At 39.7% G+C, this 25,595-nt stretch overlaps 1 protein-coding gene and 1 long non-coding RNA gene across 2 annotated transcripts in view; both read left to right on the forward strand.

Moving 5' to 3' along the window:
- The first annotated feature begins 8,637 nt into the window (after positions 1-8,637).
- Positions 8,638-25,595, forward strand: part of LOC148893864 (calpain-1 catalytic subunit-like) — a 29,292-nt gene continuing 12,334 nt past the window's right edge. Inside the window, exons 1-13 of the mRNA XM_089005243.1 lie at positions 8,638-8,797; positions 13,364-13,618; positions 14,744-14,813; positions 14,907-15,025; positions 19,825-19,958; positions 20,040-20,214; positions 22,101-22,175; positions 22,334-22,419; positions 23,560-23,634; positions 23,701-23,861; positions 24,602-24,771; positions 25,235-25,246; positions 25,320-25,528. Of these exons, the coding sequence (XP_088861369.1) occupies positions 13,382-13,618; positions 14,744-14,813; positions 14,907-15,025; positions 19,825-19,958; positions 20,040-20,214; positions 22,101-22,175; positions 22,334-22,419; positions 23,560-23,634; positions 23,701-23,861; positions 24,602-24,771; positions 25,235-25,246; positions 25,320-25,528 (1,523 nt within the window). The 5' untranslated portion in view covers positions 8,638-8,797; positions 13,364-13,381. The remainder of the gene's footprint in view (positions 8,798-13,363; positions 13,619-14,743; positions 14,814-14,906; positions 15,026-19,824; positions 19,959-20,039; positions 20,215-22,100; positions 22,176-22,333; positions 22,420-23,559; positions 23,635-23,700; positions 23,862-24,601; positions 24,772-25,234; positions 25,247-25,319; positions 25,529-25,595) is intronic.
- LOC148893865 (uncharacterized) lies at positions 17,687-18,066 on the forward strand. Its single transcript, XR_016116104.1, has 2 exons — positions 17,687-17,716; positions 17,810-18,066. It is a non-coding gene; the product is annotated as an uncharacterized LOC148893865 (long non-coding RNA).

The raw sequence follows: 25,595 nt of genomic DNA on the forward strand, positions 1-25,595 counted from the left end.
CCGTAACAATTTATCACTGTAATAATATAGGGACATCTTCTTCTTTTCCTTTCGGCTTTTCCCTTCAAGGGGTCGCCACAGCGAATCAGTCACCTCCATCTTCAGAGGTATGATACGCATTTTTGTTTTGGCCCAGCTTTTACGTCGGATGCCCTTCCTGACACAACCGTCTGTATTTATCCGGGCTTTGGACCGGCACAATAAGACTTATGTCTCTTTGTGGCTACAGAACAAGCAACTCGCTCAGTAAAAGGTTCCCGAACACAAAATGGTCATCAGCACAGCACACAACACACAGCAACAATCAAAAAAGCAAAATTATACTCACCACACTCACTGCTACAGTTTGTATATATAAAGAATGCTGTCATGAAATGTTAACTGTTGCCAATCAAATGAGATTGAAATACATTATAAGACAACACAAATCCACAACAAAGAAAATGGCATGATCTATTAAATTAAGACAAGCAAAATTTTGATTGGTCAAGCTTGATTATGAGTGTGATGTGCATTGTACTGGATATGTGTGAATTTTATTTTATGAAACCCCCTGTGATAAAGAATTGTGGCATCATGCACAGCCGTGCATAATTTCCTTCCTCTCATTGAGATATTGTATGTAACTATGTCTATCCAACTGTAATAATTCTGGCTAAGCCACTGGGTGGATGTGTTTGTTTTCTGAGCAGTGGTTAAAATCACTAACTGTGTGAGTAGTGGTCTTTTCCCTTCATATATGTCCTGTGTTTGACTACTGACAAATTCAGTTCCTGCGACTTTATCAGGTTAAATGGTGTAAGTAATGTTTAATTCCCGTGGGAGGCAGTATAATATTAACTCTGTCATGTTGATTTGTATCTTAAAAATACCCTACATGTTGTTAAAGCGCTATATGAATGAATATGTATTGTACACATTTGATATGGCAAATGATCAACATTTCATCTCATCTCATTTTCCGTACCGCTTATTCCTCATTAGGGTCGCAGGGGTTGCTGGAGCCTATCTCAGCTGTCTTTGGGCACGAGGCGGGGGACACCCTGAATTGGTTGCCAGCCAATCGCAGGGCACACAAAGACATACAACAGTCACTCTCACACTCACACCGAGGGACAATTTGGAGTGGTCAATCTGCCCGCCATGCATGTTTTTTGGAGTGTGGGAGGAAACGGAGGACCCGGAAAAATCCCACGCGGGTCCGGGGAGAACATGCAAACTCCACACAGGGAGGCCAGACCGGGACGCGAACCGGCAACCTCTGCACTGTGAAGCCAGTGTGCTAACCACTCGACTACCGGCCCGCCCAAAATGATCAACATAAACAATATACAACAAAACAAAAACAATTTGAAACACCTACACTGTCTGTAAGTAAAGAATCTGCTTAAAATTAGATATCAAGTAAACAGGATGAATTTAGTACAACGATAAACAATATAATTTAACAAAATAATCTCTAGCCTGAAAATTACAGACTTGAACATTTCTACTACGTAATTCCTGGAGATGTTTATTTTAATTTGTTAAAGCAATTTCATCAGAAATAACTCCAAGAAGAGTGCCTGGCCAAACGTGGAAAGTATTGGGGTGTGTGTCAGCCTCCCTGGAAGCTGGTGACTTCTTTGGTTCGTCCGACAGGGAGACGGTGGAACGTACGTATTCACACAGGCCATCATTCTCGAAGTTTGTGACACAGCAGCGTTATCAAGTGGCGATTTGCTGATACTACAAGACAGTTGTTTTAAGAGAGCGAGGAGAGACAAACTTCGACGACAATCATCAATCCCCACTCGGCAATGCGGATGCAGGACATTGTTGACAAAAGTATGTCCTGCCCTTAGAGTTGTTGATGGAGAGTGTGAGAGTCCAGGTCAAATGTGTCAAAGTCAAGGCCCTGCAGACAAATCCGCCCCGCCACATCATTTTTTTTCAGCCCGCGAAAGCAGATCAAACTTGTGAAATTCCATGATGCTTGCTAAAACTCTAACCAAAATGTCATATTTTTGGATGTAAACCACAATAACAGTCATTATTCTTGACTTCAGATTTGAACACTCGTTATTCATTAATTTGATGTGCGCTCTATATGTAATATGTGGAGGGGATTAAACATTCTAATGGCTTCCCCAAATTCATAACGGCCCTCGATAGGAAACCATAACTACAATGTGGCCCGCGGCAAAAACTGACTTTGACACCCCTGGTATAGGTTGTGCAAAGAGGCACCCGAGACAATCCAACACACAACAACATGGAGCACTAGTTGACTGACATAGTCTACCGAACCATCTGTGCAGTGTAAGGACTGGAAACCCCAAGGTCAAAATGGGAATCACCTCCAAAGGTGGTAGATACAGAATGACCAAACAAAGATCCTGTGGGACTTCGAGATACAGACTGACAAGATAGTAATGGCAAACCAACCAGATATCGTGATCATAGATAAAGGGCAGAGGAAAGCCATTGTAATGGATGTAGCGGTCCCAAGTGATGGAAACCTCACAAAAAAAGAACACGAGCTACTCGAGAAATACCGATGGCTCAGAAAGGAGCTTGAGAGAGCCTTGAAGGTAAAGGTGACAGTCGTGGCTGTGGTGGTTGGAGCACTCCAGGCAGTGACCCCCAAGTGGTTGCCAGTGTCGTGCAGTCAGGGGAGGCAGGCCGTGCCTCACCTGTCATCATGGAAATATCAAATGAAAAAATAAATTAAACAGTTATATTTATTGAGTGATTTGTACTTTAAAGTTATTTTCCATTTAACTTCACCATTTTTGGATTTTTTTCCTTTCTCAAAATCACCGAATTTTCACATCTACCGTTCAAATACTAAGTAGAGACGAGCGGTGAGGCAGCAGTTGGCTGAGCCTCACCATGCATTGCGAAATGACTATGCTAACTGTGCTGGCTTGCTCTGCAGTGAGACCGCATTGCTGTCCCTCTGCATATCGCTATTAAAGTGTTCAAAAACTTTTAGTATATGAACTAAATTTCTACAGTTAAGTTGGTGTATATAATGTACAGTGACTGTACATTATAAACACTGTACAACAGTGTTTATTTTATTTTATTTTTTATCAAAAATGTGTGCATAGGTGAGGCACCCAGTTCTCCTGCCTCATGACAGGAGGCGCTGGTGATTCTAGAGATTCTTCTTGCAACTCCTCGGCTGCAGAATAATAGAATTAGTGACAGCAAGCTATAGTGAACAGTTAGCAAGTTAAGTGCAACCATCCAGTCATTTTTTTCGTGTTGCTTGGCCTTATTTTCAGAATGGTGGAGTATATATCTAAATGGAAAGAATTTTCTAAATTGGACTTTCAATCGAAGCAGGAGATAATAATTAAAGGAAGAGCAACACCGGACTGCATAGCTCACAAACGGTGAGGGATGGATGTAAATCTCCTGGAAAGCTTCTCAGCTTTTTGGGCCAGAAGGATCTCATTGAAACTATTCCTGAGGCGACAAAGTTGCTCCAGCTCGTGCTCACTGTTCCATCTACTACAGCATCAGTGGAGCGGTTATTCTCAGCATTGAAAAGACTGAAAACACAGTCGGAACAGGACTGATCAAGGACGACTTTCTTCACTGGCAGTGATCTCCATTAAGACAGAGAGACTTTTAAAACTGAAGAAAGATAAGGAAGTTATTGATGCCTTTCTTCAGAAGGTGCGGCGCATGGACTTCATGTATATAAGTAAAGGTAACACGATAATAACGTTTTTTTTATTCTTTTTTCTATGCTACAGTTTGTATATACAGTATAAAGAATGTATAAAGAATGCTGGCATGACATTTTGAACAAAACACGTTAACTGTTGCCAATCAAATGGTAAATAAGCTACACTGTAGAGTTCATGTTTGTAAATCTGACTGTGATGACGTCAGTGCCTCACTGGCCATGAACCTCACCGCACGTCACTGGTGGTTGCAACATCGGATACCTCGGTCCAGAAAAGCGCAGTGCTGGGAACAGCACGGATACTGCACAGAGCCCTCAAGCTTCCTGGCCTCTGGTAGAGGACCCGAGCTAAAAATGGATGATGGACACCACACAAAGGGTGAGACCAGGAATTTATATACAGTATAGTTTTGGGGGTTGTAGAGTCAACAGCAAGTGATATAAAATGAGATTGAATGAAATTCATGAATGTATTTCAACCTTTATTATTTGACTGTTTCATTGCTTGTATGTGATAGTTGTCCATGTAAAGCGCTTTGTATGCAGTTTTGTCGTTTTGAAAATGATCGGTAAATACATTTGAGTTGAGAAAATAAAAGTGTACCAAAATTTCAGGAAATGAGATATTATAGAGCTTCTTCACTATCAGTGCAGCCAACTCTCTTGGCGGGGGTACACCCTGAATTGGTAGCTTGTGTAGTGGGAATTTAAAGGACAACCGACGTCTCCGGACAAGTTGTGTCCATAATTTGTAAAATGGCTTCAAATGACTTCTACTGAGCGTATTTTACAAAGATTCCACCACATATAGCTATACAGTGAGACCTCAACTTACGAACTTAATTGGTTCCCAGACAGAGTGTGTAAGGCGAAAAGTGTGTATCTAAAAAAAAAATTCACATAGGCAACCATTAAAATGGGAATAATCCGTTCCCGGGTTTCCATAAAATATACTTTTCAAATAAATAAGCCTTAAAACTACACACAACATACCTTATTCTATGTATAATACATGTGCTATTGTATTGCAATGAAAGAAATACACTGCATTGTATCAAAAAGTCACTTTATTTACATTTGTGATGGTCATTTATGGCTTGATGGAATGGCGTTGGAGGTCGAAGGTCAAAGGGAATTGCTGTTTGGAAAGAGAGGCGCATTACATGACGACTGTAATTAAAGAAATAAACTGTGCTGTAAAATAAAGTTTTATTTACCTTTTAGATGGTCGTTGATGGCTTATGGAAGGAGAGTCACCTTCCATAAGGACTGTTGGTAACTTAACCTCTGGTGCTGTTCGGTCATGTGATTCCGCCGAAGATCACTCCGCCAGCAGTGGTGGGTGTGTATTATGAAAATAGTGCTTATTATAAGGTTTAATTTTTGTAAATTTGACGTTTGTAAGACAAAACGTTTGTAAGTTGAGGTGTTTGTAAGTTGAGGTCTCACTGTATTTTACGTTTTAAGACTCGCACTGAATATTCCGGAAGTCTTGTTTTTGAGTAGGTGACGAGTCCGTACGTGATGTCACTGAAGGAACGCCCCTGCCCGAAAAATAGGACACATTGTAGAAGTCCTTCCATCACGTCAATGCATTTTGCTGTGCTTGTTTGGTCTGAAAATGTCATGTTGCACCAAAAAGAGCCAGAAGAGGGCGACCAAGCTCCATATAAGGAATTTATCAGCCTGTGGAAACAGGCTGATTAATTCCTCACAGGAGCTCGGTCGCCATTTTCTGCCTCTTTTTTTGTGATCCATTTCCCCCCAATGTTACCTCAAAATGGCACGGAATAAATTCTTTAATCAATTGCAAACATGTATGCTTTCCTCTTCAGAACTATTTGAATCATATTCATAACTGTATGTGTAACAAGAAAGCATATTCTCCGAATCTGAAACCATTGTTTTGATTCTCCAACAATGCAACACGTCTTCACGTGACGTCACGAACTGGCTCAATTTTTTGCATATTTTGGACACTTTAAGTCATTTTTATTGGTGTTTTGCATTTGAATAAAAATATCATACTGCGTGTTGTGGGTATTTTAGATGCTATAAAACGTTTTTTTCAGTTAGGAAACGAAAAAATGTCGGTTGTCCTTTAACAGTGTTATAATTACAGTAATTGTTAACTTTTGTCATTGGCATCATCTTTTTCTCGCTATCTGTCAGTGTTGCTTTGCAAAATTGGTTGCTATGCTAACTTGTCATTCTTCTTTAAGTCAGGCTTAAACCTCTCAGAGGAAGAAAATGGTACAAGTGAATATTCAGAGGCGGAGAAGAAAGTTATGACAAAAAATAAAGGAAAACACATTTGGATTTGCATTGCTTCTCAGATTTAACTATTTGTAAAGTAGTGTATTTGTCACGATCTGGTTGGCGATCAACAGGTGGTGCTCTCGGCCCCGCCTGCACCTGCACAGGTGCTGGTCATCCTGATCAGTGGCAGACTGCCACGTTCTGGTTGGCGACCAACGGGTAGTGCTATCGGCCGTACCCTCAGTTGCTCCGGTGTTGGTCGTCTTCATCAGTGGCAGTTAAAAGGACTCCCGGGACGACCGTTCGGTGTCGGGTAATTGTATGCATTGGGCAGTGCATTGTGGTTGCATTGTATGCTGTGCATGTGTTTTCTGCACCCTGTCAGGTTTGTTTCACCTTGGCAGATTTTTACTCTTAGTTTTCTTTTTGATACTTTGTATTTTTTCTGTTTCGATGATTTTGATTTTGATTTTGTTCCTGCTGACTTTATTTTAATACAATTTGTCAAACGCAACCTGCTGCTCCCTCTTGCCTGCTTTTTGGGATCCACAACCGCCATCACCACCTTGCAAACCGTGACAGTATTAATATTATTCAAAATATAAAAGGCAGTTTTTTTTTTAAATGAACCAACCATAGTTTTTGTTCATTGTGAATAACAATAGAAAATGACAGCTTTTTCCTTCAGCATGTGACATCAACATTAACTAAAAGTGGCATCAATTAATTTTACATTCAACACTTAAAAGACAACCAACACCATGTTTTTGTTTCCTAATTGACATCAGAAAACCGTTTTAAGGCATCTAAACTACCCAAAACACAGAGGCTGATATTTTTAGTCAAATGCAAAACACCAATAAAAATGAGTTAAAGTGTCCCAAAACTACTTCAAAATGACCTCGGAGATGCTGAGTTTCAGAAGGTCCGCCACCTTGTTCGTGACGTCACGCCAGGACGTCTTGCCTTGCTCTAGAATCAAAACAATGGCTTCAGATTCCGAGAAGATGCTTTCTTGTTACTCATCCAGTTATGAATATGATTCAAATAGTTCTGAAGAGGAAAGCATAAATGTTCTGTTGGAAATGGGCTGATTTGTCTGCTGGGAATTTGTGTCAACTAGTATCAAATAGTAGTCTTGCTGCAACACACAATGATTCACCATCACATTATTTATTTGTTTTCCTTCTAATTTTGCCATCAACCTAGATCAACACAAAGTTGTCAGACCAAACAAAGCACCCAAAATGCATTGTGTGTCGCTTTCTTGGTCAGGGTTGTTCCAGAGGTGACGTCACGTCGGGCATCATCATCAACTCGAAAACAACACCTCCAAATTGCCAAACGTTCGTTTGGCAATTTGCATACTTGGCACGGCAGCCAATCAGAGGCCTGTTTCATGCTTCAGATTATACCGTGACTGAAAAGTGTACTTGAGAGTTTTGAAAGCTTAGAAAGAGGAGTCCACGTGGCTTGTCGCAGTTTGCTTGTAGCTTTTGCTTTCTTGAATAAAACAAACATTTGATTTGAAAATAATGTTTTTTTTTCTTGAAGAAGTTGTCGGCCACCTGGGCCGAGATGTTATTTCAAACATTGATTTATATATACAGTAAAGTCTCGTTATATCGATATCGGATATATCGATAGTCCCGGTTATATCGATACTATAGATGCAGATGGAGAAAATATGCAAACAGGGTAGATATATCGATAGATATCGATATTTTTTCGGATAGATTGAATATCGATATAAGATAGATAGATAGATAGATAGATAGATAGATACAGTAGATAGTAGATCGTTATATCGATATAGATAGATAGATAGATAGATAGATAGATCGATATAGATAGATAGATAGATATAGATAGACCCTGTAGATATGTAATAGATCTCTGTGCGTAGATAGAAATAGATAGATAGATAGACTATAGATAGATAGATATAGATATAATAGACTTTAGATATAATCTCATCTCATTTTCCGTACCGCTTATTCCTCATTAGGGTCGCGGGGGTTGCTGGAGCCAATCTCAGCTGTCTTCGGGCATGAATTGGTTGCCAGCCAATCGCAGGGCCATTGTTTTGATTCTAGAGCCAGCCAATCGCAGGGCACACAAAGACATACAACACTCTCACACTCACACCTAGGGACAATTTGGAGTGGTCACTCTGCCTGCCATGCATGTTTTTGTGGGAGGAAACCGGAGGACCCGGAGAAAACCCACGCGGGTCCGGGGAGAACATGCAAACTCCACACAGGGAGGCCGGACCGGGACGCGAACTCTGCACTGTGAAGCCGGTGTGCTAACCACTCGACTACCGGGCCGCCCCTATATATATATATATATATATATATATATAAACAGCTTGCAATATCGCAATAGCAGCATTTAGCTACAGCGCAAAGTGTGACCACTGACTGTATCTAGCAGTAAATACAGTACTGTGCAACCGTAGAATAATAGATTAAATTCATTTCCGAAATAATGCAGATTTCAAATAAATAACTATTTCGTGGCATTTTGTTAGGAGAATATACAAGTAGGGTTAAAATTAAAATGGTGGTGGTTGTGTGACGTTCGAGTAATGTTTAGAGCAAACTATTGCGAAACCTTGAATAAGCCAGGGCAGTTAGAATATTTTCACATGCAACAACATGCTACCAAAATGAAAGCGGATGTGTGTTGTTTATTTTTTAATGCCGTCATAGGCGGTGCTTCAGTGATTTTTTTATGATATTCAATGTTGTATAACCTCAGGGGTGTGCTGCTATTACATAAAACAACAAACCTAGTTTTCTCATGTATTCTGATCCTGCGGGACACAACGTTACACACAACCTCTCTTCTCCAGTAAGTTACCCTGAGATTTTACTATGTGATATTTTAGCTACATCTGAACTTTAATTCAAAAGAAAAATAATTTGAGCGTTGGCTTTTTTTAATGTGGGCTTTTGGCCTTGGTTTTTAATGGTGACCTTGACTAGCACTGTGTTATGATTGCTGATCTTGAATGTCATGAAAATGTGTGTGTAGTTACATCTGAAACAAATATACGGTATGCATGTAAACTGTGTGTTAGCCTGATTGGCACCATCATAAACCCCAATTTGCAAATGAAACCAACATACATTAAGATGTTTTTATTTTTGTTTCAGAACAACAAAGTGGTTTGGAGCAAGGCATGTTGCGATTGGTTACATTCTGTATAGCCATCCAAATGTCAACGTTGCGATCAGCCATTGTTTTATTACCCTGACATAACCCCAAGACTTAATATTCGTGGAGCGGTAAAACCAGCTCAATCACTTTGCTAACCTGGTTCAATTTTGTCATACCCAAGACAGCTTAGTGTGTTTTCTTCAAGAGTGGAAATGACAAGCACTGTTGAGTCTGAAACGTTTGACAGTGATTCGTAATTCACATTTTACCAACCTTGATTATTGATGAGAATGTTTCTTCAGCCGTCATCTGTGCAAAAGTGAAGGTTTCGGACGTTTCGCCTCCTATCCAAGAGGCTTCGTCAGCGAACTAAAGTCTGACTGGTCGTATCGGCCCCATTTATATATCCCTAATGTCCAGACCTGGTGGCGCCGGACACAGCTATGATAGGTCCCTACTCTCAGGTTGGGGGGGCCGCGGGACCCCCCCCTTTGGCCCCACTGATTGTTCCTACATTCCTGACTAACGATTGGCCTATTACCCCCACTCCCCCCGGTATCACCTCATCAGCATAACGACCCTCATCAGCATTGCGAAAGTTGCCTAACCTGTTTTGCCTGAGCAGGCTATTGTATGAACGATCCAAATTGAACCTCACACCACCAGACCGGTTTAATGAAGGATTTTGTTGTTTTATAAGAATCGCCTCTTTTACCCCCCTTTCAAACCATCTATGTTCTTTCGCTAAGATTTTAACCTCATTGTCGTCAAATGAGTGGTTGCTAGCTTTTAGGTGCAAATGTACTGCCGATTGAGGCCCACTAGTATTATCCCTGCGATGTTGATAAAGTCTTTTTTTGAGAATTTGTTGAGTCTCCCCAATGTACTGCTCTTTACAATTTTCATTCTTACAATGTATGGAATAAACTACATTACTTTGTTTTTCATTTAGTAGCCTATCTTTTGGATGCACTAATTTTTGCCTTAACGTGTTTATCGGTTTGAAATAAGTAGGCATTTTATGTTGCCAAAGGACTCTTTGTAATTAACCTGAGAGTAGGGACCTATCATAGCTGTGTCCGGCGCCACCAGGTCTGGACATTAGGGATATATAAATGGGGCCGATACGACCAGTCAGACTTTAGTTCGCTGACGAAGCCTCTTGGATAGGAGGCGAAACGTCCGAAACCTTCACTTTTGTACAGATGACGGCTGAAGAAACCTTCTCATCGATGGACCACTCCTGTACGACTGAGAGCTTACACAGACAAACCTTGATTATTACAATACTTCTTTTTTTTTTGTAAATGTAATCCTCAGTTAAGTTCAGGAAGTGTCGTCATTGTGTATATGTTGACTTCACGCACAAAAGAAATCAAAAACTTATTGTTGGAATTATTGTATTGCGGAATGTAATGGAAAATTGAACATTAAATGTAGATGAAAATGATGAGGCAGCAACTTTGTGAAAAAATTTTGGAATCACCAAAAATGTTGCCCTTAAGTCAACAACATAACCAGGAAACACCCTGGTTTACAATGACGTGAATCACTCAAAGGCTGCTCCAATATGATCTGTTTGGAAAAGTTGGGAAACTCATGATTATATTTTTCACTAAATGATGAGGCAAATTATTATTTTGACAAATCAAAGCGGGTGAAGATGTCATCACTCACATATGCCTTGCTTTAACCCTCGGAGCCCGGTTATCTCAATAATTGGCACAGACGGCACCATGGCGTTGAGTTGCTGTTTTTTCATGAAATACAATATGCACAAAACAATTACCATATTTTCCACACTGTAAGGCGCGCCTTAAAATCCAGTATGCCTGTTATATGGAATGGACTAATAAAGTGACATTTCCGTGTTTCTTTTGTGTGTTGTACAAGGTTGCTCATATTGTGAATATGGACATTAATGCATGACCAACATTGAGTTATGTTATTGCTTTAGGTATTATTTGAGTTATGATTGTTATTGTTACATCTTTGCACTATTATGAGTGTTACTATATTGCCATTGCATGTTTCATTTACCATAACGGCATCATAATGTTTTTATGTGTTGACGAAGTGGAGGAAAACTTCCCCTCCACTATGTGATAGAAATGTTGCGCTACATGCTATACCTTGTTAATGTGGAAATACAAAAATATTCACAATTTTCCTTGGTGAAAATAATAAAAGCTATTGTTAATCTTGTGAATGGAGTTGTTAGAAAGCACCTTATAGATGAAAAAATGTTTTAAAATCTGTCATTCCTTGAAGGTGCGCCTTACAATGCGGTGCGCATTATAGTGTGGAACATACGGTAATTAATTTTGGTGTTCATGTATTCATCGGTGGCACAGTAGACGAATGGTTCCTTTCTGCCTCCCTGTGTGGAGTTTGCATGTTATCCTTGGGCCTGCATGGGTTTTCCCTGGGTCCTTCGGTTTCCTCCCACATTCCCAAAACATGTATGGGAAGTTGATTGAAAACTCTAAATTGACACTAGGTGTGAGTGTGAGTTCAAATGGTTGTTGTTTTTTCTGTGTTCGCTGCAATTGTCTGGCAAGTGGTTCAGGGTGTCCCTCGCCAACTGCCCGGAGACAGCTGGGATAGGCTCCAGCACCCCCGCGACCCAAGTGAGGAATAAGCAGTTTGGAAGACGAATGAAGATGGTGTGGTTTTTTTTGTTTGTTTCCCCTTGCATTTGCGCTTCTTGTCTTTGACACATAACCACATCTCCCGCTCCCAGACCCACTGTTACTCTGTGATTGGTCTGCAGATCCAGTGATGTGGCTCAGAGCAAATCAGCGAGCTTGGGGCTGTGTGAACTCACAAATACCATCTTTCCATAAATACAAAAACAAGCAAAAAAACAGCAAAATTTCCATTCCGAATCATTATGCCAAAATTGGAAACGGATGGCAAAATTGAGGAAAAAAAAATCCACTTTGCAAAGAAATTTTAAGAGATTATTGAAATTAAACACCATTTTATATATCCCAGCATGGACGGCGCACCACTTCTTCTACAGGGGGAAATTGAGTCAGTGGCTGCTGACAGTAGCTGCGAGACCTGTTGTGGCTCAATATTACTTCACATACAGTCAGAATTCTCAACATTCTCAAGATACAAGATACAAAATCCCAAAATTCTCAAGATACAAAAAGGAGAGGAGTAGCAGTACCTTACATTGCAGGGGTTTCTGAAAAACTACAAAGAGTCCTTTGCCAACACAAAATTCCTACTTATGTCAAACCGATAAAAACGTTAAGGCAAAAATTAGTGCATCCAAAAGATTGGATTGGATTGGATTGGATTGGATTTGCCTTTATTAGTCTCACAGTGGAGAAATTTACATTTCACAGCAGCAAAGTGATAAGATAAGATAAGTGAAAAGATAGGGTGCCAAATGAAAAACAAAGTAATGTAGTTTATTCAATACATTGTAAGAATTAATATTGTAAAGAGCCGCCATGTCTGGACATTAGGGATATATAAATAGGGCCGATACGACCAGTGAGACTTTAGTTCGCTGACGAAGCCTCTTGGATAGGAGGCGAAACGTCCGACACCTTCAAAAAAGTACAGATGACGGCTGAAGAAACCTTCTCATCATACAGTCGGAATAATATCCTTTGTCACTCTTATGTTCAAGTCTGAGGGAACCTGACACTTTGACCACAAGTCGCTCCCTCATGCTGGTCAACCTGTGGATATTTTTTTGTGTATGAAAATGGTCATTTGTCTGTGTGTGCTTTGATTGACTGACGTGTAACTAATGTTTTGCTAGAATCAATTGGGATTGGACAAATATATTTTTTTTTGGCTTCTTCTTCTTTTTCTTTCGGCTTTTCCATGTTTGTTTTGGCCAAGCTTTTACGTCGGATGCCCTTCCTGACACAACCCTCTGTATTTATCCGGGCTTGGGACCGGCACAAGAAGACTTATGTCCATTTGTGGCTACAGAACAAGCAACTTGCTCAGTAAAAGACTCCCAAACACAAAATGGTCATCGGCACAGCGACATTCAAAGAAGCAAAAACTAAACTAAGCAATTTATTGCTGCTCATGTTATATTTCTAAGTCACCTCAGGTATAACCAATAAATAGATGAATAAACGAAATCAAGAACAGACTAACTGCAAGTAGCATTTCCTCAACTAATGTCCACCCAACTGTAATTATGTTCTAAACGGTAACCTTCATCTAACAGTAAGAGTGGCAAGTTTGGTGTACTCACTTTAAACTCTTCTTCTTTCACAGAGCTAAGTAACTAGCAAAATGCCTCCTCCGGGTGTGTGTATGAGCATCATGAATGCACGTCACAATGGAGATGGTTACGGGACTGTCAACAACCCCGAGGTGCTCTACAACCAAGAGTACAAAACTTTGAAAGGGTTTTGCCTCTCCCGGAAAGTTCGCTACATCGATGAAATGTTCCCCCCAGACAGAAGATCCATTGGCAATGACATACTGAAACCTGGTGACCTGAAACATGTGGAATGGCTAAGACCAGGGGTAAGCTGGTCGACTCTTGGTCGACCCTCAAACCTTGAACACAATTCATGACAGTTCATTGAGGGTGTACAGGTAAGACGTAACATTTTGGCACTAATAGGATGCAATTCAACTAGGTAGTTATTCAACAGGTGCTTTAATATTTTCAGGTAGGATTTTGGTCCAATTCTGAGTTGATTAACACCAAAATGAAGTTGGGTTTGTCTATCCTTATTCATTTGGTTTTACCCGAAGCAACATTTTGTTTTAACTGTTTGAATGGCTTTGAATGTAACTTAACTTTGGGATGTACTTTTGTAATTGTATTGAAGCATAACACCAGTGTCTGAAACTCATGACAAAAAGTTAGTGGACATCTGGGCAGACAACTGTGAAAAGTTGCCGGCCAACCATAAAGTTGCCTGCCCCATTTTTCACAACTTAAAACACAAAATGACATCTAATTGCAAAAAAAAACCATAGTTGTGAAGTATAAAGGGTTTTTTTTTAATTAAGGAACTACCTACCACAAATGCTCCCTTGCCGAGTTTATTGTAAATAACCCATGCTGAAGATTTTGCTCCAGCTGTCGTTTGTCAGCATGGCGCATAATGCAATGTTCACATTGTGTTGTCTGCTCAAAGTTACATGGACTCCTCTTTCTCAGCGGCTTTTAAAACTGTCAAGTACACTTTTCAGTCAGGGTGTAGTCCGAAGCAAGCTTCTGATTGGCCACCATTGCCGAGTATGCAAATTGCCAAACGAACGTTTGTTTGGCAATTTGCATATGCGACACCAGCAGCCAATCAGAAGCCTGTTTCGTGCTTCGGACTACACCCTGACGGAAAACCGTAGCTGCTGAGAAAGAGGAGTCCGCGTGGCTTGTAGCGTTGTGTTTGGGGCGTTTGTTTTATTTTAATAAAACAAATGTTTGATTTGAAAAAAATCGCTTTTTTTCTTGAAGAAGTTTGTCATACATCCGGGCCAGGACGTTTTGAAAGTTGTACGCCCCGGGCAGACGCTATTTCAAACACTGATAACACTAAAGTGTAAATAGCACCGTTTTGGTACAGTTAATTATCAGGACATTTATTTATCGTCCAAGATTGGGTTGTGAACACATTTCCTCAAACACATTTGTTTCAGAAATTGGTTCCCAATCCATCTTTTATTGTCGATGGCATCTCAAGGTTTGACTTTGGTCAAGGCATGGTTGGTAAGAACATGACTTCATTTAATGCAGTTTACAACTAACTTTCAGGAACTGGGTATACCTACCTAACCATTCACTTAAAATTTGTTCCCTCAGGAAACTGTTGGTTTCTGGCATCACTGGGAGCACTCACATTCCAAAAAGTTATTTTTCAGCATGTTGTGCCTCTTGAACAAAACTTTGTGAAGGAATACTGTGGACTGTTTCATTTTCAGGTAAATCTATAAAAACACAGAAATTACATTTCCATTCAGACATCAAATATTTTATCTCCCCACTCTGCTCTGTTCGAATTCTGAAACATGCTGTCGCACCCTGTATGTGTTTTAATAAAAAAAATAAAAACATTTAAATGCATGTTTTCATTTCTAAGCCAAACAGTTTTTGTATAAAAAAATACAAAGAGAATACAGAAGTCCTTTGTTTTCAACATAGTTTCCTTCCTTTAAAGGACAACTGACACCATTTTTTGTTTTTTAACTGACATCAGAAAAAACGTTTTATAGCATCTAAAATACCCAAAACACGCAGGCTGATTTTTTTAATCAAATGCAAAACACCAATAAAAATGAGTTCAATTTTAATTTAAAACAGATTCTTATCTTACAGACAGTGTATTGTCAGTGTTCAAATACCTGACATGTTTCGGCGTCTACTTCCGCCTTTGTCGAATCTGTTTTGAATTAGATATCAGGTAGACAGGATGAACTTAATACAACTAAAAATGAGTTCATGTGTCCCCAAACTACTTCAAAATGACCTTGGAGATGCTGAGTTTCAGAAGGTCCGCCCCCTTGTTCGTGACGTCACGCCAGGACGTCTTGCCTTGCTCCAGAATCAAAACAATGCCTTCAGATTCAGAGAAGATGCTTTCTTGTTACTCATCCAGTTATGCATATGATTCAAGTAGTTCTGAAAAGGAAAGCATAACTGTTTGCAATCGATTAAAGAAGTCCTTCCGTATCAATTAGAGCCATCAGGACTCCAGTGTAGCATCCCAGAAAACGCACAAGATGGCGCCCAAGCTCAGTTGGAAATGAACTTATTTGTCTGCTGGGAATTTGTTTCAAGTAGTATCAAATTGTAGTCTTGGTGCAACACACAACGATTCACCATCGCGTTATGTGTTTTCCTTTAATTTCTCCATCAACATGGATCAACACAAAGTTTTCAGACCAAACAAAGTACCCAAAATGCATTGTGTGTCACTTTCTCGGTCAGGGGTGTTCCTGACATGACGTCACGTCAGGAATCATCACCAACTAAAAAACGACTTCCTAAATATTCAGCGCGAGTCTTAAAATGTAAAATATAACTATATGCCGTGGAATATTTGTCAAATACGCTCAGCAGAAGTCAATTCAAGTGATTTTACAAATTATGGACACAACTTGTCCGGAGGCGTCGGTTCTCCTTTAAGAATCAGAATCATCTTTATTCGCTAAGTATGTTGAACACACAAGGACTTTGCATCCGGTAGAACACGCTGCACTAGTATCATCATAAAAACGACTTGACAAATAAGTATTGAGAACACTAATAAATGCTAATCTAATGTAATGCAATCTAATCTAATGTATGTAAATAAGGGTTTTGCCTCTCCCGGAAAGTTCGCTACATCGATGAAATGTTCCCCCCAGACAGAAGATCCATTGGCAATGACATACTGAAACCTGGTGACCTGAAACATGTGGAATGGCTAAGACCAGGGGTAAGCTGGTCGACTCTTGGTCGACCCTCAAACCTTGAACACAATTCATGACAGTTCATTGAGGGTGTACAGGTAAGACGTAACATTTTGGCACTAATAGGATGCAATTCAACTAGGTAGTTATTCAACAGGTGCTTTAATATTTTCAGGTAGGATTTTGGTCCAATTCTGAGTTGATTAACACCAAAATGAAGTTGGGTTTGTCTATCCTTATTCATTTGGTTTTACCCGAAGCAACATTTTGTTTTAACTGTTTGAATGGCTTTGAATGTAACTTAACTTTGGGATGTACTTTTGTAATTGTATTGAAGCATAACACCAGTGTCTGAAACTCATGACAAAAAGTTAGTGGACATCTGGGCAGACAACTGTGAAAAGTTGCCGGCCAACCATAAAGTTGCCTGCCCCATTTTTCACAACTTAAAACACAAAATGACATCTAATTGCAAAAAAAAACCATAGTTGTGAAGTATAAAGGGTTTTTTTTTAATTAAGGAACTACCTACCACAAATGCTCCCTTGCCGAGTTTATTGTAAATAACCCATGCTGAAGATTTTGCTCCAGCTGTCGTTTGTCAGCATGGCGCATAATGCAATGTTCACATTGTGTTGTCTGCTCAAAGTTACATGGACTCCTCTTTCTCAGCGGCTTTTAAAACTGTCAAGTACACTTTTCAGTCAGGGTGTAGTCCGAAGCAAGCTTCTGATTGGCCACCATTGCCGAGTATGCAAATTGCCAAACGAACGTTTGTTTGGCAATTTGCATATGCGACACCAGCAGCCAATCAGAAGCCTGTTTCGTGCTTCGGACTACACCCTGACGGAAAACCGTAGCTGCTGAGAAAGAGGAGTCCGCGTGGCTTGTAGCGTTGTGTTTGGGGCGTTTGTTTTATTTTAATAAAACAAATGTTTGATTTGAAAAAAATCGCTTTTTTTCTTGAAGAAGTTTGTCATACATCCGGGCCAGGACGTTTTGAAAGTTGTACGCCCCGGGCAGACGCTATTTCAAACACTGATAACACTAAAGTGTAAATAGCACCGTTTTGGTACAGTTAATTATCAGGACATTTATTTATCGTCCAAGATTGGGTTGTGAACACATTTCCTCAAACACATTTGTTTCAGAAATTGGTTCCCAATCCATCTTTTATTGTCGATGGCATCTCAAGGTTTGACTTTGGTCAAGGCATGGTTGGTAAGAACATGACTTCATTTAATGCAGTTTACAACTAACTTTCAGGAACTGGGTATACCTACCTAACCATTCACTTAAAATTTGTTCCCTCAGGAAACTGTTGGTTTCTGGCATCACTGGGAGCACTCACATTCCAAAAAGTTATTTTTCAGCATGTTGTGCCTCTTGAACAAAACTTTGTGAAGGAATACTGTGGACTGTTTCATTTTCAGGTAAATCTATAAAAACACAGAAATTACATTTCCATTCAGACATCAAATATTTTATCTCCCCACTCTGCTCTGTTCGAATTCTGAAACATGCTGTCGCACCCTGTATGTGTTTTAATAAAAAAAATAAAAACATTTAAATGCATGTTTTCATTTCTAAGCCAAACAGTTTTTGTATAAAAAAATACAAAGAGAATACAGAAGTCCTTTGTTTTCAACATAGTTTCCTTCCTTTAAAGGACAACTGACACCATTTTTTGTTTTTTAACTGACATCAGAAAAAACGTTTTATAGCATCTAAAATACCCAAAACACGCAGGCTGATTTTTTTAATCAAATGCAAAACACCAATAAAAATGAGTTCAATTTTAATTTAAAACAGATTCTTATCTTACAGACAGTGTATTGTCAGTGTTCAAATACCTGACATGTTTCGGCGTCTACTTCCGCCTTTGTCGAATCTGTTTTGAATTAGATATCAGGTAGACAGGATGAACTTAATACAACTAAAAATGAGTTCATGTGTCCCCAAACTACTTCAAAATGACCTTGGAGATGCTGAGTTTCAGAAGGTCCGCCCCCTTGTTCGTGACGTCACGCCAGGACGTCTTGCCTTGCTCCAGAATCAAAACAATGCCTTCAGATTCAGAGAAGATGCTTTCTTGTTACTCATCCAGTTATGCATATGATTCAAGTAGTTCTGAAAAGGAAAGCATAACTGTTTGCAATCGATTAAAGAAGTCCTTCCGTATCAATTAGAGCCATCAGGACTCCAGTGTAGCATCCCAGAAAACGCACAAGATGGCGCCCAAGCTCAGTTGGAAATGAACTTATTTGTCTGCTGGGAATTTGTTTCAAGTAGTATCAAATTGTAGTCTTGGTGCAACACACAACGATTCACCATCGCGTTATGTGTTTTCCTTTAATTTCTCCATCAACATGGATCAACACAAAGTTTTCAGACCAAACAAAGTACCCAAAATGCATTGTGTGTCACTTTCTCGGTCAGGGGTGTTCCTGACATGACGTCACGTCAGGAATCATCACCAACTAAAAAACGACTTCCTAAATATTCAGCGCGAGTCTTAAAATGTAAAATATAACTATATGCCGTGGAATATTTGTCAAATACGCTCAGCAGAAGTCAATTCAAGTGATTTTACAAATTATGGACACAACTTGTCCGGAGGCGTCGGTTCTCCTTTAAGAATCAGAATCATCTTTATTCGCTAAGTATGTTGAACACACAAGGACTTTGCATCCGGTAGAACACGCTGCACTAGTATCATCATAAAAACGACTTGACAAATAAGTATTGAGAACACTAATAAATGCTAATCTAATGTAATGCAATCTAATCTAATGTATGTAAATGTAATTTGAATCCAAGCGTGGATTACCCAATGCTAAGTAATTCTTCACTCGTGTAAATCGACCGCATTGGGTCGCCAAAAACTAATAAAAATGACAAAAAAACCTGGAACAATACTTGGGAGCGCGTAACAGAAGCTGCCACTCGCGTCGGCACCCTCTTCATCTTTGATGCAGCACAGTGATGCAACAAAAAAAAATTGGTACCTAGTGCTGCTCTCCAATGCTAATACAGAAATAAAACCAGAATCAGAATATGAATATTTACTATAGCCTTTGCTATATTGTATTTAATAGTCCCAGTGTGTTAGCCATAAAAACAAGCAAATGAAAAAAATTAACAGCAGTTATTTAGTGTAATTTCTTGAATCACATGACACGCCCTTCCATCACCGTGCAAGCTATCTCCTTTGTAACATTAAAAAAAATCACAAGTCCGTTGAAACTCAAACCCCTGAAATGGAAAATTAATTGTGAGTTGAAAACCCAATGAGTATTTCATTAATGACTGAATCTCTCACGTTTCAGTTCTGGAGATTTGGCAGATGGATTGATGTTGTAATCGATGACAAGCTCCCAACAATAAATGGCAGCCTGCTTTTTGTGAGGTCTAAAGACCCAACAGAATTTTGGCCTGCTTTGTTGGAGAAAGCTTATGCTAAGTATGGACATGTGTCTCCCAATCGTTTCTAAAAGTCTGTTTAATTTAGTAGTCTTTGCAAGTAATTCCAATGTACTGTCAGAGTGTGTGGGTCCTATTCAGACATGAGTTCTGGAACACCTGATGAGGCATTGGTGGACTTCACTGGAGGTGTTCACATTTGTATCAAGTTGTCAGATCCTCCACAAAACCTTTGGGAGCTTTTATGCAGAGCCGGAAAATCCAAGTCACTGATGGGATGTGGCACTCCTCAAGGGGTAAGCACAAATCTACCACACAAGAAATTCAAATCTGAACTGGTTCTGCTGACAAGGGTTGCACACGTGTTGGAACCTAGTCCAGCTGTATTTGGGCACTCATAACCTGAACTCGTTGCCAGCCAATTGCAGGGCACACAAAGACGAACAATCATTTACGCTCGTAATCACGCAGAGGGACGAACATAAAGTTAAATTAACCGATCGTGCATGTTTTTTGAGAAAATTGCTGTACTCAGAGAACACCTATACAGGCACTGGGAGAACATATAAACTCACAAAAGAAGGCCAGAGCCCAGATCCAAACTGTACAACTTTGTACTGTGAGGTGGGTGTACTAACTATTCTGCCAACAAGACAATTCCAAAATGTGGAATCATCCTGTGAAAGCAATGAAGGCCATATTTGATACGTATTGTTATGGAGGGCTTTGGGTGTACCAATGAACCTGAGAGCGAGGTTGTCTCGGGCAAGAGTGTCAAACTCATTTTTTTGCCACGGGCCACATTGTAGTTACAGTTTCCTCTCAGGGACTGTTCTGAAAATGGGGAATCAAATGTTTAATCCCTTCCACACATTACATATACAGCGCACAACAAATGAATGAATAACTAGTTTTCAAATTTTAAGTAAAAAATAATGACTGTTGTTGTGGTTTACATGGGACAATTTTAAATTTTGGTTCGGACTTTAGCAAGCATCATTTTGATGCTTTCACGGGCCGAATAAAATGATGTGGCTGGCCACATTTGGCCCCCAGGCCTTGACTCTGACACCTGTGGTCTAAAGCATTAGTTTTTAACTTGAGTTTGATCGACCCTAAGGGTTCAGTGAGTCAGTCTCGGGGGTTCGACAGAGCCTATGCATTGGAGGAAAAGACACACACACCTCAACGTGTTAATAAGTTATGACACGCCCACTTGGCAATCACTGGCTTTAGATGATCATATGACATTGCTTGACCAATCAGTTCTGTGGGAAATGTAGTCTATTTAGTAGTCAAGGTGTGACTGTTGTGATAGTATGCCATACATTTAAAAAAATCTAAAGTACTGTTTCTTTATCTTTTTAGTGTTTTTTCTTTGTTTAATAATTAATGTAAAATATCTTGAATGTGTAAAATAATACAAATATTTACATTTCATTTGTGCAGAGTTAGGTTGATGTTCAGGACAGTACATACTTACTGGTTAGGTTTGGCAGGTTAAGATCCACTGGTTTAATCTTTTATCTTGCTAGCAGGGTCACCTGTGGCAAACACATCATAGGTGAGGGATCAGACAAAGCATGGATCCAAAGACCGATATGACATACAAATATTAGAACACATTTTCCCCTACTACCGAATGTGGGCCACCGGGTACTATCCCCCCCCACCCCACCCCCTCTGTAGCCAGGTCTCAAAGCGGGGCTCAGTGGCACCTACAGGACTTAGCCTGAAAGAATAACACTAGTCCTCCTTCTCATCAGCTCACAACCTGCAAAGAGGCCAAAGGGGTTAGGTACAACGCGAGCTTGGCAACTAGTTCGTATGCCAAGATTATATTCTCGTGAATTTAATGTTCGTAAGGTGAAAAGTTTGTGAGCTAAGGCGTTCGTAAGCCGAAGTATCACTGTACAAATTTTTAATCCTGGATTCTTTCATGTCATGGTATTAAGGGATCATAAAAGTCAGGTTTGTTCATGCTATGAGAATAAGCTTGCACATAAAAGAAAAGCTATGGGTAGGATTAACTTGTTGTCACACTGTAAGAGCCCATGAAGGCAGTTTGTCACGCCACATCTTGTCAAATACAAGGAAGTATATGGCCACTTAATATGCTATTCTGCTACTCTGTCATGGTGTATTATGTGATTACCTAAAAAATGCTTGCTCTGACTTGTAGGAGACACCGGCCAACACTGTTTTGCCAAATGGATTGGTCCAAGGCCACGCATATGCAGTCACAGGGGTCAGAGAGGTAAACTTGTGACTTCTGTTGTGGGAATTACACGTTGAAACATAAAGTATAGAGCTTAACCATATGTGGTTAAGTTTGGTCTGAAAGTGTTTCATGTAGGGTTTAAAGTGTTTGAGTGAGCAACTAACGTGGTGTTCTCTACTGACTTTGCGGAACAGATAATGAGTCGGGGTCGAGCAGTTTGTCTGGTGCGTTTGTTAAACCCTTGGGGCAAGGGAGAGTGGAATGGAGACTGGAGTGATAGGTTAGTCCCATCAGGACAAAGCAATCTGTCATTTGTCATTTGACTTGAAATGATTTCCTAAGAGGAGAAAATATATATATATTTTTTGAGCCATACAAAAAAGCGCCTCAAAACAGTCTTAATTATGCCTGAAAATTAACATCAGTTGCTCTTTCATTATTTGTATTACTCTTGTCACCTGGTCGTGTGTTTAAAACCTCCAACCAAATTCAAAGACATTATTTCATTTGGCTCACAAAAGCAAATTAAACTTGTGAAATTCCATGATGCTTGCTAAAGTCCTTACCCCAAATCTCAAATTGACTTGACTTCAGATTTTAAAAGTAGTTAATCATTAATTTGTTGTGTATTCTGTGTGTAATATGTGGAGGAGACGAAAAATTCAAATGGTTTCCCCAAATTCATAATGCCCCACGAGAGGAAACCGTAACTACAATGTGGCCCCCGGCAAAAAAAATGTTGGGCACCCTTGATGTACAGTGTATAAAATTAGATTTTGTGAATGATTTTAGGAATTGTAAACAACTAAATACACCAATTAACCAATAAAAATGTTACATTTTAGTCCAGGTGTTAAACTAGTGGTAAAGATTGAGGAGATGTGGTGCCCAAATGCTCACGATTAAATGGTTTAAAAAAAGCTAATTCATCAGGAAATTGCGATTGCCAGCTCCCACCAGATACAAAATAAAATCCCCAGAAAAGAAACATGATCAAGTAATACCGGACATCTAAAATATAATCAAACGATGATTTGTCCATGCTGACAGGAAAAGAACTGTTTACGAATACACGCTGTGTTTACAATATGTGTATTGTTTCCTCATTTCATACGTGCAAATAGTCTGTGGAGCCCACAACAAACACAAGGGTGCTTTACTTCACATTTAAGGATTCTGTACCACCGTATAAAATGTAATAAAACAACAAAGGATGCCAAAAGAGTCCTAGTATTTGGTATACAGTATTCAATATACAAAACAACAAAAGGGCTCTTAATACAGTATTTTAAACATAGATCGGATGTCTGAATGGGTTGCATTCATCATATAATGTCTTTGATGTATTGTAGATGTGTGCTGCATACTAGCTGTTGAAAAGTGAGCTGTTATAAATGATAGCTCTTTTCCATATGGCCAGATCACCTTTGTGGGAAACTGTGAGCCCACAAGATCGAGCTCTGTGCCATTCGGTGGTTGACAATGGGGAGTTTTGGTAAGTACCTTCAGAGTCAAGTGGTAATACTCATCAATGACACTAACCAAACAATCGTTTCCATAGGATGAGCCTGAATGAATTTTGTAGATTTTATAGTGATCTTGACATCTGCTGTATGTATCCCAACTTCCTTGATGGAAACTCATCATGCCAATGGAAGACATCCTTCTATGAGGGGAGATGGCTTGCTGGGAAAACAGCTGGAGGATGCTTGAATAATCTTGGTATGTTTGAAATATCTGGACTGAATTCAGTCCAGAGCTACCAACCGACCGATAACTACCTACCTATACGTAAACATGATTTCAAACAAAATCATCAACATAAATGAACAAGACAATAAATACAAAAGATGTAAAGTTGATAACATTTGCAACATATTCACAAAACAACTAATTGACCGATGACCTCAGAGGAGAGGACGAAACCAATGCTTTGATAGAAAGATTACATCGTCCTCAATTTGATGCACAGACCTTCAGCCAGCATCTGCAGCCATGAACATCATGTTGGTATTACACCGATGAGTGGAGTGCAGTGCGCTCTGAATCAAACCACGTTCAGGCAATCCAAACATGCGTCAAACTTGCCCTGCAAACTATTTTCTTGAGCATACATGGAGTGATGTTGCCTGTAAATGCCTTGGTCATCTTTCAATCGCTCTGTGATGAGCGAGCCAAGATACTTAACTTTGCTCATGTGTCTCAAGTTATATTACTTGCCAAGTTGAATGTCAGAAACATTCAATCACATTGGTATCTTGATTGAATTTTCATGTCATCGACAACACCATATTCAGAGCAGAGATTGGGAAGCTGTGGGAGACCAACACTGAGGCTGAAACACACCTGATTCAGATCAAGTCATCAGCCAGCTCTGAAGCAGCATTACAACAATCCCGATTATTACAATGTGGGCATAATCCCACAATTGTTAAGTTACAAATTATTTGTTTACATTACAGAGGGCAGTTTCTGGACTAATCCACAGTATCGAGTGCGTATTGGCCAACTTCAAGGTGAATGTGCTTCGAAACGTGGGGGAAAAAACATGTTGGTGTCGCTCATGCAAAAGCCGGACAAAAGAAACAGAGCCCTGGTGAAGAATCTCCACATTGGATTCTCAGTCTTTGAGGTCAATACAGTAATACTTTGTTTAACACTCATGATGTCTTTATTCAAATATTGGAAACAGTCTGAAATAATTCTGCTCAGCCAAAATTCCACAAAACTGTTCCTAATTCATAATTCAACAAATAAAATAGCTTTCTTGACTAAATGGTAAAAATAATATTACAGTGGGGCCTCCAAGGTGGAATGATTGAATCATTGTAAATTCAACCAAAATATTCAGTAAAGTAAAAATGTGCCACAAACACTCATTAAATGTCATTTTAGCTGCTCTGTTTTTTGGGGGTAGAATTCTTCTGTCTGTATATACAGATACATTATATGCATGTGTGCTGGCGTGTCTGTCTGTCTGTCCGTCCGTCTATCTAGCTCAATTTTTTTTTCACACAGATGTTATGATGAATGTTTGATGATGTTTGTTTTTTTTTTTTTGTCCCTAACATGGACTAATTTCCATCAAATGCCAGGTACCAGAAGAAGTGAGTATATTTCCATCAGTATCGTGTCATCTCATCTGATGACAGAATTTTCACGTGTGAAACCAAATTCCAGTTGCAGGAACAGAGAGGGAAGTTTCCAGCAGCTTTCTTCAGTCGAAACAAACCAGTGGCACAGACTCAAAATTATGTCAACGCCCGCGAGGTAATGGAGCTCGTCATGTTGGAGCCTGGGGAATACCTGATTGTACCGTCAACTTTCAAGCCCAACGAGACCGCTTCCTTCATCCTGACCATCGTCTCCAAAGCAGAGGCCCATATCCAGTGAGTCTCTTATGGACTCCTGCCGAAAATGTGTGCTTGCATTCTACAGTAATATACCTATGCAAAC

Source organism: Hippocampus bargibanti, linkage group LG09, assembly GCF_051943395.1.
Source record: "Hippocampus bargibanti isolate YZ-2025 linkage group LG09, ASM5194339v1, whole genome shotgun sequence".
NCBI classification, from domain to species: Eukaryota; Metazoa; Chordata; class Actinopteri; order Syngnathiformes; family Syngnathidae; genus Hippocampus; species Hippocampus bargibanti.